Source organism: Ascaphus truei, chromosome 6 (genome assembly GCF_040206685.1).
Source record: "Ascaphus truei isolate aAscTru1 chromosome 6, aAscTru1.hap1, whole genome shotgun sequence".
Taxonomy (NCBI): Eukaryota; Metazoa; Chordata; class Amphibia; order Anura; family Ascaphidae; genus Ascaphus; species Ascaphus truei.
Window position 1 is genome coordinate 103,506,107 of NC_134488.1, and position 12,663 is coordinate 103,518,769.

General features: G+C 44.9%; 1 protein-coding gene across 2 annotated transcripts in view; it reads left to right on the forward strand.

The window, feature by feature from the left end:
- Positions 1-1,011: 1,011 nt before the first annotated feature.
- The window catches only part of DNAAF3 (dynein axonemal assembly factor 3), a 44,181-nt gene continuing 32,529 nt past the window's right edge, over positions 1,012-12,663 (forward strand). For both annotated transcript variants that reach the window (XM_075605452.1, XM_075605453.1), the window contains exons 1-5: positions 1,012-1,362; positions 1,624-1,720; positions 3,688-3,827; positions 4,482-4,575; positions 5,818-5,975. In XM_075605452.1, coding sequence (XP_075461567.1) covers positions 1,027-1,362; positions 1,624-1,720; positions 3,688-3,827; positions 4,482-4,575; positions 5,818-5,975 — 825 coding nt within the window. In that variant the 5' untranslated portion in view covers positions 1,012-1,026. The remainder of the gene's footprint in view (positions 1,363-1,623; positions 1,721-3,687; positions 3,828-4,481; positions 4,576-5,817; positions 5,976-12,663) is intronic.

Consider the following 12,663-nt stretch of genomic DNA (forward strand, 5'->3'; position numbering starts at 1 on the left):
ACGGCTACATCTTGAAGAAAACAACAGGCACAAAACATCCGGCGGATTCCCCTGTTGTCTATTCGGCGCGCCCGGGTGCTGGAGCACCCGGAAGGTACCTATATCTAAAGTGCACCAACAGTATACACACACCATAGTGACAGCGCTGACCACATATAAGGGTGGGGCTGTTATCTTTGTGGACACCAGGGTGGTTGGGTGCCCGAGGGCCCCTCAGGTACGGTGGACACTGTGTGGGTTACACAGTGGTGGGATAAGGCCTGCGAGGCGAAGGGGTAGCTGTAACCAGTAGAGTTATTATCCGGTTATCCCTGTTTATAATATGTTCTGCAGTAAAAGTTATTCTTATCACATACTGTGTGTGTACATCAGTGTTGTGGTTCCTGTGAGGGGCTGTACCAAGTTGTATTACTGTATCACCCCAGGCTCCCAGCACCAGAGTTTTGGGATCCTTGCGACCCAACAGGTAAAGTCAGCTCCCGTAGACTCCTTACCCTAGGGGGAAAGAGGGCTACATAAATATGGCCCAAAGACGTTCTGAGATACAGTATTTCCTCTTTTATTGAAAATAAAAATGGACCAGTTAGTGTGAAGATAAAAATTAGTGGTACTCCTGGGTTTGTCAATACAATAGCTGTGGTACTCTGTATGCCCTTGTGTCATCAGACTGCTATTACTGACATGCATTTACATTTAACCTGTTTTCATTTTTACATGCAACACAATCACAGTTAACTCATTAACCCCTTGGCTCTGCCATATGAGGACGCAACAAATTGCAAAGCTTTTCCACATATTTTGAGGTAGCACAGAGCTGGCAGGAAAAGTAAAAGTTAAGTCTCAGTTTTGCTAAAGGAGGCCGCCGAGAATTCAAGATGATTCTAACAAGGCAACTGAGGTATAGTGATCAGCAATCATCTGTGTTTAGTGGCAGCTCTGTGGATTCAGCTAACCTTCCGTTAAAATATTCTGATGTGCTGTATTTCATGGCAGAATCATTTACAAAACTTGGGAGCAACAAAGAAAATGAAGAAAGCTGCTAAAGAAGTGAAAGGCCCCAGGGCTTTGGTATTGCTACAAAACCAACAACATGGGCTACTCATTCAACAGGCTCAGCAATGTGTTTCCATGGAAACAGCAATGCTTCACTGTCCTGCAACCGATCTTGAAAGGAATCAACTGCCTCTGCCCGCCCCCTGGACGTTTTTATTGTTCACCATCAGCGTCAATCATCACGTGCTAGTGTTCGATTGGACGGCTCCTCTGTCTGTCAGAGGAAACAGAGTGAGAGGTGGGCGTTTCTATGTGAGGCATAAACCGCAGTTACAGGTGGAAAGAGAGTTTGAGCTTCTGCATTTTCAGGTAAAAGCATAATATTGTGTGATTAGGTAACTGATATTTATAAATGGCATATTCTGGGGGTGCCAGTTCCATATATTGTTATTAGGTAACTGATATTTATAAATATCATATTCTGGGGGTGCCAGTTCCATATATTGTTATTAGGTAACTGATATTTATAAATATCATATTCTGGGGGTGCCAGTTCCACATATTATGTTACATGAGGAATGGGAGTCCAGTATTATATATAAATATATATTGATATATGCTCATTTTCAGCCTCGGAAAGGAACCATGACTGCTGCAGGTACAGGAGAGGGCTTCGGAGCTCAGACCTGGTGGGGATTCTCTCCTGCGTTAGATCTGCAGATGCAATGTAAGACAGCTCAATAAAGAAAATAAAACACAACCCGAGTCCTTATTTTTGTGTTTCACTATAAACACAATGCTCACAATGTTTTAGGGGGAGAGAGGGGACACACTGGAGATACAGTTGATGATATGAATAACCCCTTCAGTGCTGTGATGCAGTGGATATGTTTGTTGTATAGTATTTTCTTGCCCCAGGATTGTGCTGCCTTTTTATTAACCTCTTATCTGCCAGCGCGCCATTGTTTGTATTTGTTAGATGTATATTTTAACAAAAAAATGTGTTCTTGATACATAGTTAACTTAGGTTGTCGGGGGGACAGTAAAGAGATTGGATAGCACTATAGATATGTAACACAGAAATTAAGAGGGTAGTGCATCAAAGTCTCCTGGGCCTGGCTGCAAAACTGAGGGGAAAATAGCTACAGCTTTATAAAAGAAAACAATGGATTTCTGGAGTCTTTTCACTGATCAATCGTGTCCTATTGTTTGGACCAGTTTTGTTGTCAGTAGAGTTTGACAAATAGCTCCATATTGTTCAGTGGATTGGCAAAACAATTATGTGTTAATTTAAAAAAAAAAAAATCTTAACTAATGCCTGTGTGTGTGTGTGTGTGTGTGTGTATATATATATATATATATATATGAACATATATATATATATATATATATATATATATATATATATATATATATATATATATATATATATATAGGAACCATGTTAAAAATGGTTATTGAGGCAAAAAGTGACACTGTGTGCTCATTTGCATGTCATTTCCCAGAATCCCTTGCTGCAGTGGAAGTGCTGTATGCTGGGTGATAATGGGGAAAGGCGGGGTTGCAGACCTGCCTAAGACATGCAGATGAGCATACAGCTATATTTGTATATATATATATATATATATATATATACCCCCAAATTGCTGCTTTGGGGCTATATAAAATATATATATATATATATATATATATATATATATATATATATATATATATATATATATATATATATATATATATATAAAATATATATATATATATATATATATAAAATATATATATATATATATAAAAAATATATATATATATATATGTATGTATTTTATATAGCCCCAAAGCAGCAATTTGGGGGTTTATATTGGGAACACACACTCTGGCTGCTATGTATCAAGCTCCAGAAACCAAAGGGATTCCCTCCTGTGTTTGCCTCCTCAGGTCAGTGTGCGGGGCATGCTCACAGCACAATGGCGCAACCACATTTCCAAAAGACAAGAAATGTGCATTTTGGTGCGATGGCTACGTCACGACAGCGGTTCCGCCAATGAGGGTGAACCAGCCGCGTGATGTCATGGCCGTGCCCCCGCCACCCCACCTCCCTGTCAGAAGTTCACTGATCGCTGCAGTAACGGGTGGATGCACCGCCAGTCGCTCCAACCAGCGCGCACGCACTGACTGGGGCCGTAGCCTAAGGCCATCCTTATAATGGCTGCACGTGCTTGTGTGCGACGCCCTGCACCACCGGAACAAACATGCAGAGCAATGAAGGTGCACGCGACCGCCGTGCCCAGATGCGCACATTTTAAAAAGATTTCCCAAATTGTTTTCCCTGCCCGACGGCCGCATCATGTGAGCGGTTCAGCCAATGGGGACAAACCGCTCACGTGATGTCTCGACCACGCCTACGCCACACTTCCTTGTCGCCTCCTGATGGCTACAGCCGGTAGTGCAGGTTTAACGCGTGGGTGAGATTATGTGGTCGCGCACGCACTGCTGGCTCTACTATAAACGGGGCCTAATGTGGGGAACAGTAGGAGCTTTTATTAGGATGTACTAACAATTACCTATTTTGATTCACTGGTAAACACATTGAGATTTAGCCCGCACTCACTCCATTAGTTTGTGAAAGGAAGCTGTTTCACAATGTCATTTAAAACCAGCACACAAGTCTTTGTTTATTCATTATATTCTCTTCAGGTCTTCAGAGCTCAATGGAACATTTGCGCTTTTCTGAAGACATCCCAGAGTTGAATATCCTGTTGGTGGGATGTGGTGACAGTCGTCATCTCCTCAAAACCATATGCCAGGCCCATCGCTGGCCACGGAGAAAGTTGAACGTGAGTTGTCAATGGAATTGAGTGATTATTTCTTATTTTACGTATTCCACTGAGGTAATAAAGAATGGTGTTTTAAGACTAAATATTGTTTGAATTTTTATCAGCGCGATGTACAGTATGTCAAACTTGAGGGTCATTGATTTACTGTAGTCATCTTATCCTCCAACCTACTAAATCATAGTTGTGTAGTCTTGAAAACAGTTTCTTTATATATCAGTGCTCTGGGAAATTAGTTTTGACATTTTCTGCTCTAATGAAGTTTTGTATATCAGGTTCAAATTATTAACAAATGTGGTTTACACCAACTCAGACCTTGTTAAATGTTTTGATGCATTAGAAAGGGAGAAAATGTAAGGCACCAAGATGCAGAGTTTGATACAGCACATAATATCTGCATCATGTATCCAACCCTGCTGAAAGGATGAAGGATCTGTCTAAGGCAGGGGTGGCCAATTCCAGTCAAGGGCCACCAACAGGTCAGGTTTTCAGGATATCCCTGCTTCAGCACAGTTGGCTCAGTCATTGACCTTGAGAACTGGAGTTGGCCACCCCTGGTCTAAGGCATATGTTCTAAAATTGTCTTGGTACATTTCTATATTTATCAGTAAGTGCCCTAATAGTACACTGTTCTTATTCCATCTTTGAATAATCTAGTTCTACGTGGTAGAGAACAACCTGGAGGTGGTGGGACGACACATGCTGTTTTTAACACTGGCACTTGAAAATCCAGAACAAATGGGTTTACAAGGTAAAAAAAATCAGTCTGAAGTTGCATATTTCCAATTAAGGTTGTTTATAGCCTCATTCTAAATGAGATACAGGTAAATATAGGAGCGTTTGTGGATGTAAAATCTCCCCCCCCCCCTCTGAAATCCTGCAGTTTAGCCTGATGTGCCCAAGGAGGAAGCAAGGCAAATTCTCATTTCCACTTCATGCACAAGAAACATTTTTCTCTCCTTAAGGATACATGCACTCAACTTTCCACCATTTAGCACCAGAGGGATAAGGATAGCTGGTGGAAGGGGATAGATTGAGCTAGTCTGGACTACAGGAGGAAGGAGCAGACTAAGCTAGTCTCTCTCTCTCTCTCTCTCCATATCTCTCTCTCTATTACAGCAAATAAGTAGTATTTTTGTGAGCACATTCACGTGTCTACAATTACAAATTATAGCATGGCCATAGGGTCCATTCAGGCCCCACTGGGTGCGGAGGAGAACCTACCCTGCCGAATCTGGACGTTAGGCCCCGCCGGAAGTTGAGCCCAATTTCCACTCTTGGCTGCCTGGGTGGGCCCCCCCCGGGTGGGCCCCCCCCTGCTGCCTGATAGGGCCCAGTGGACCGTGGGCCCTTGCTCCACAGGTAGGGCCTCCTGAACGGTGTGAGAGGGGGGGGGGGGGTAAGATTGAGATAGGTGGGTTTAGTGAGAGGTGTGAAAGAGATGGGTTTGTGTGTGATAGCAAGGGGGAGGAAAGCAGGGGGGGTTGTGTGTGAGGGAGGGGGGTGGAGAGTGAGGGGGAGAAGAGCAGGTTTTGTGTGAGGGGAAGGTAGAGGAGACGGGAGAAGGAGGTAGGTGACGGGGGGCAAGTGAGAGGGCCACTGCGTTTCCTGTTATACATTTGCAGTAATAGATTTATATCATTGCCAGTGATTGCCATCCGGCTTTTAACAAATATGTTGAACTACCCTTCTCGGAAAAAAATATACATGATACTTCCTGGCAAATTTTGCATTTGTAGGTGAAATAGGTAGAATGTTGCAAAACCTTGTTTCCAAGAATTCCATGTTTATCCTGCTAGAAGCAGCAGGCATCCATGTATGGAAATGCGTATCGGAAAGTGACAGGGCGAAGACTGGCACCACGTTTGCATTTTAATTAACGGTGGTTGCTTCCAATTCCCAACCATGTCCATGAAAATACCTGAACATTTTTATTTAATATGTGAATATCCTTCTACCTCTTCAAACGTCTTTTTTCTTCTTCTGCTTGTAGAGAAGAGTGAAGTCTTCCTGGAGCTTTATGGAAACAGCCTGATCCGTAGTCATACAGCCACATACCTGCGCGAGAAGTCCGATCTTTTCATTCGTTATGTCACTGACACTGATTTCCAGCACAGTAAGATGCCATTGTTGAATCTGACTGCTCTCAAGGTAAGTGAGTGTATATACATTAATCCTGTTGTATTCCAGGGGGAGCATGGAGGAAAATAGAACAGAAAAAAACAATCTAAATGTAAACAGTATTTAAAGTGCAAAATTCAATATCTTGTCTTGGCTCGTATGTTGTGCCTACTTACAAGATGTAAGTTGTTTTCAAGCGTTTTAGACACACAATGGTCTCTGCTATGGATGTTGTTCTCCACTTAATGAAGCGGTCTCCAATAGTCAGCTCAGCAACCCAGTGCATGTAAAGAAAAATGATACCATAGTGCAGACCAGTATAATGATAAAACTAAACTTTATATATTTAAAATTGAACACTTACAATAAAAATGAATATATTAAGCATTGTTCACAATATTAGTGAGGAGAGAAGAGTGTGTTAGCTTCCGGCTCACCCGCCTCTTCCAATGGGACCCGGTACAGTTAGCCTCTTTCCGCGACTCCGCGTCTTTGGCAGTGGACTGTGTGATTTGGGCTGTATTCTCCCGTGGGCTGTTTGAACTCCCCTTCAGCTATTCAAGCCTGGAGCTGGCTCTCGGGTGGGTGATCCCGCCTCTCTCACCGCCGGAGCGTCACTTCAGCTTAGTTCCGTCGCGTCACTTCCGGGTGCGGCTGGTAGAATTTCTAAATGGCAATCACGCCTCTCTCCTCTCTCCCGTCTGGACGGCTCCCACTCTACGCGTTTCGCCAGAAAAGGGTGTGTGGCTTCCTCAGGAGTGGAGAACAACATCCATAGCAGAGACCATGGTGTGTCTAAAACGCTTGAAAACAACTTACATCTTGTAAGTAGGCACAACATACGAGCCAAGACAAGATATTGAATTTTGCACTTTAAATACTGTTTACATTTAGATTGTTTTTTTCTGTTCTATTTTCCTCCATGCTCCCCCTGGAATACAACAGGAGTGACGATTTGCGGGACTAGCGAAACCAGTCCCTACCAGCTGGGTTTGAGCAGGGGGTTTGAACCTTTTAAATATCACTATTTGCACGTTATTTGAGCACGTTTTGAATACCTGCTATAATCAATTGATTTTGTTAACAACATTCACTATATAGTTTTTTAGTGAAACACTAATAGAGCTAGCGCCGTTTTTTTCACCTTCACAAAGCATGTATATACATTAAGACATACGTGTTAATCAGTGGAAAAGATTGGAAATTAAGGTCTGTACCATACTATTAACTAAACAATTTTACACAATCCCAACGCACTTTATGTTAACAAGTTAACCTCTTCTAAAGTTAGCTGCTTCCTAACTCACTTGCTTGTGATTCATTGTTAACAAAAGCTGTAGCTGTACTGTTCAAATGCTACCGTAAATGGCCGATTAAAAGCCAGGGCTTAAATACTGTAGTAGCCTGTTCTTGAATTTTAGCCAGGTACAAGCACAGAAATTGTAAATAGTAGGCGAGTCTAAAATAGTGGCCGGGCCAGCCTAGGTAAAAACTGCCCATGTCAAAATCATCACAGTGGAATACAGTAAACTTGTTTACCAGTGTTGTCGGCATGCGTTTTAGAAGTGCTGTTTATTAATGTGGTTTGTTATAATTATGGCTACTAAGCGTAATTTTTAAATAGAATTGAAACTGAAAGCAGTAAAATACGCAGAGGAAAAAAGCGGAGAAGCTGCAGCTCGTAAATTTGAAGTTGATCCTAAACGTATTCATGAATGGAACAAGATGAAGGAAAAATTGGAAAAAACTGATCGAACCAAGAAAATAAAACATTTTGAGGGCACAGGCAGAAAGTCAGTAAGTGAGGAAATAGGGGAACAACTGATGGATTGGATAGCAGCACATAGGGAACGTCGGCTTAGTGTGTCAAGGAAAAGGATTCAAAGAACGTCTGTTTAGTGGTTGGATGCTGCACACAACAAGAAATAAAAACGTTTTGCTGCAAGTACAGGGTGGCTACATGAAAAGGAATCAATTATCACTGAGAATGAAAACTACAGTGGCACAAAAAGACCCGGAACAGTTGATTGACAAACTAATGTCATTTATTATGTACGTCAATAATAAAGTAGAAGAACAGAAAATACATGAATTTAACATAATAGCTATGGCTGAAACAAATATAAACAAAAATAAAAGTGCGCAACCCAGAACACAACTTAATCGTGTAAAAGACAATGTCTAATAGTGAGACATACAAAACTAGTAATTTGTGTTTAAAAAACACTAGGTGAGTAATTGGTGAATGCTATCTAGCACAACCTTACTGTGGAAGTGATAAAAGTGAAAAAACCATAAAAAACCGTTGGTTATATGTGTATGCTGCTCTAAACAGAGAGTGACTCAGCACTTTCAAGAACTAAAGATAAAAACAAGAAAAAAGCGCAGAACGCAAATAGTGAAGTATGTCAATTTCTATATTTAGTAAAAAATGGTGAGTATTCTGCGTACATTTAAAACATAGATAATTCGCATTTACGTGTATCAATACACGAAAGTTACCACACAGCAAAACTTCAGTGTGGATGATTGGAGGGCGTAGCTCTGGTGGATCATCTCCTGCTGGCTCTGATCATCTGCATCTGTGATGGTGTCCGCAACCAGCGTCTGGATGTCCCAAGCAGTGATGAAGGGGACGGTACTGGAATGTCTGTCCTGAGTCCCGCACTCAATGTGTGCTAAAGATATTGTCCATGCATTTGCTATGTATCAAGGCTGATTCCCCACGCTGAGTGCCGGTCAGGCTGACTGTGTTTGGGAGCATTTCCTCGTATGCTATTACCTGTGTAGCAAATGCATGGACTATATCTTTAGCACACATTGAGTGCGGGACTCAGGACAGACATTCCAGTACCGTCCCCTTCATCACTGCTTGGGACATCCAGACGCTGGTTGCGGACACCATCACAGACGCAGATGACTGCCAGAGCCAGCAGGAGATGATCCACCAGAGCTACGCCCTCCAATCATCCACTCTGAAGTTTTGCTGTGTGGTAACTTTCGTGTATTGATACACATAAATGCGAATTATCTGTTTTAAATGTACGCAGAATACTCACCATTTTTTACTAAATATAGAAATTGACATACTAAACTATTTGCGTTTTGCGCTTTTTTCTTGTTTTTATCTATGCCTGAAACGTCTGTTTGGTTAGTAAAACTACTGTTGATGTTTCTGGTACAAAATCCGTGTCTGTGAAAAGTGCTGTGTATTATAAATGCAATGTTACAATGGTGCTGCCAGCTAGGGGAAAGGGTGCTCAATTGAAACCATACATTGTATTCTGTGGAGCAAAGATGGAGGTTCAGGCGATGCAGAACTTAAATGGCATAATAGTAGCATCATCAGTTTAAATTAAAGGGTGACTGTGACGGGGAGGAAAGGGTTAATACCTGATTTGCCATGCATTACTGTTGTTGCCCTGTCCCCGCCATTTTTATTCCCCATGTGCAGGCCATTCCCTGTCTGCGAGGGTAAAAGACAAGATGCCTTGCTTGCCATACCCTCTAACCAACACATGATAGAAGATCCTAAATGTAAGGCAGGATGTATTTTTTTGTAAGTCCAAGCAGGAATTACTTGGACCTCCAGCTGTGATATGGGTGAATGAGCTTCGGTATTTTTATGACAAAGCCTTAAAGGGTTGTAATTATTTTTATGATGGAGCCTCAAAAGGCTCCCACAGATTTAGAGTCCCCCTGTCTAAAAGAGTGTCAATTATGACAAGACCCAGAGGCCCATAATGTATACAATACTGGCATACTGATGCACAGCAGATGTCAGGCTAGTGACACCTTTAAGACAGAGCCCAGACACAGTGGCCCCAAGAAATGGGTGTAGCCCAGGTATGCTAAGTGGCATGGGAGTCAACCTGACCCATGCGCCCTGCCCACCGGACAGCCCTTTTGACCGGTCTTATGAATTGTGGGTCACTTGGCTATTTGTGGTTTTTAATGTTCCCACGAGGGGATTGGATCTACATGTTAAAGATAGCTTTGGGCAGTCTATAAATGTGTTTTCCCAATTATTCCCAGTGTGATTCTTGCATTTTAATCCATGATGTAAAGATGCAAGACTTTGTTCCAGTACAGCAGCAACCAGTCCAGGAGTGAAGGGGTTAACAACCACATACCCACAGGACTTTTAAAACCAAGGCTGCATTTCTTGCACTGGCAAGCAAAGGACAATTTCTTTCGTTCCAAGGACAATTTCTTTCATTTCCTTATCCCAGTGAGTGTGGTTTTAAGTGTATTCTGCAGATGTCGTGTGTTTGTCTATTAAGGAAATAAATCACAATTTATTTTGCAACTTGTTCTGTTCAATCAAGTACCCAGAAATATAAATGTGTTGATAAAAGTTGATGTCATCGTGACAAGCTTTTAAAAAACTGGTGGCAGCTGGTGGGATACTGATTGAACCTATATTGCAGTTTCCTGCGGGCTCTGTAATATAGTGAGGACCTTGTAGCCTGCGAGCTCCTCAGACAAGTAGCAACTGACACACACTTCTAAAGAGCACGAGAGACTTCACTGTTCCCTTCACCCATACTCCGAAGGCACCACGAGTGATCGCTCAGGAAGGTTCAGGTCATGGACCAGAGAGAAAGTCGTGGAGAGATGTGCGGGGTATGGCTTACCGACAGATGAGCGGTCGAAGGCACAACTGGAGGAGGATTTGGAGCATCATGAGGACCGTAGGGTCCTACCAGAGGGGCAAGTCCCCGTAACTGCTGTGTTGGCTGACGCTATTTAGCCCGGAGTGCAGGAGGGTCCCTCCAACTCCGGGGCTGCAAGGACATGAGGAGAGTGCTAGTGACCCCTCGGTCGTGGGTGGCTTGGCGCCGTGGGTGGCTTGGCGCCAGGGGTGGCGGACGAGGTAGCAGCTGCGGCTGCCGAGCGTGCCGTCCCCGGGCTCACTGCACTTCTGGCTACATGGGGAACGGGTGTTAGCACTGCGGAGCGGGTACAGCTCCTGACAGCTGTGCTCGGAAGAACCCACAACTCCTACCTTACAAACGGGGAACAAGGTATTTCCCGCGCGGATCACAGCTTCAGCAAGTTCGTGGATGGCACAGATGACCTCGATGCGTTCCTGAATGACGTCGAGACGCAGTGTTCCCGGTTCCGAATTCCAAGAAGGGACTGGGTGGTCAGACTGCGACCACTTTTATATGGCAAAGCCAAACAGACTGTGATGGGTGTTCCACGCGTGGATGCCAATGACTGACTATGGTCATGTGAAAAGCAAGCTGCTAACCCAGTATGCCCTGACCCCAGAATCTTACAGGGGCAAGTTCCGGACGGGGGTAGTACTCCCCGGAGAGTCATACAGCACCTATGCCAGTAGGATGGCTTTGCACGGGACTCAGTGGGTGGAGGGGAATGGGGTTACAACATTCCATACCCTGCTGGACTTATTCTTTCAAGAGCAGCTGCTGCAGCAGCTTCCAACAGATGTGAGGGGATGGGTCTATGACCATAAACCTCAGACCTATGAGGATGCAGCGAGAATGCCAGATGAGTATGTGGCCAGCCGAGTTGCAGGACCCTGTAGCACCCAAAGGAGCGGGCCGTGCGGCCCAGGGCGCTAAGACCACCCCTCCATGGACACACCAGCCTGCGGCAGCAAACAACGCACCCAAGGCTGCAGAGTTCAAGCATGAGAGGCGGTGTTACACTTGCAACAAGGTCGGGCATCTCAGGCCAGACTGTCCGGACCGGGACCGGTCCAAGGGACCCCATCAGGGGCAACGCTCACCAGCTGCAAGGCCGGTCGCCCGTGTGCGACTGGCACACACAGAGGAGCCAAGTACAGCCATGGAACCAGCCCACAGAGGAATGCCCAGCGGAGAGACTGCACTTGCCACCTCAGGACCAGCAGCTGAGAGCGGGGGATATCAGGTTGCTCCAGTTGGGATGCAGCCCAACGATGTCCGGCAGAAGCATCTGCGGAAGGTGACCATCGGAGACCGGCAGGCGGACGGCTTGCTAGACTCCGGTGCTACCGTGACTCTGGTTCGCCCTGATATGGTGCGGCCAGAGGATTTGCTCCCGGGCACCGGGATGCAAGTGACCATGCCAGACGGAGGACCGCGGTCACTCCAGGTTGCCCGGGTCTTTTTGGACTGTGGTGCGGACGTGGCATGAGGGAGGTGGGAGTTTTGCCTGGGTTAGATGCTGAGGTCTTGCTAGGTAACGACCTAGGACACGTTACCTGTGTTTTTACCACTGAGCTGGCACCTGTTGCAGCGATCACCAGGAGCCTGTAAGCAAGGATCGCAGCAGAACCAGCCCCTGTCCCCCTGCATTTGGGACCTACAGTTCCAGTAGTCTCTGCAGAGACCAGACAGGTAAGCCAGACTCAGTCGCTTTCTGACACTGACTTACTGTTCCCTGTACCTGTTCCCTGTCCTCCTGACTCAGATGTGACCGGGGGGTTGCCAGAGTTAGGTGCCCAGTTTAGGGATGCGGTGCGATCTGATCCCAGCTTGGAGGGCATGAGACTGCGGGCGTCCGAGTCTAAGCCAAGCAAGGGGGTCTGATTTCTTCTTGTGGCACCGCGGGCTCCTATATAGAAAGCAAGGGACCAGCGGGTTAGATGAGGTATGGACGGGGAAGAGACAGCTAGTGGTACCCCGGGAATATAGTCAGCAGTTGTTGCGGGTAGCTCACTCCATTCCACTAGCGGGGCATCAGGGGGTCGCTAGGACGCGAGCCC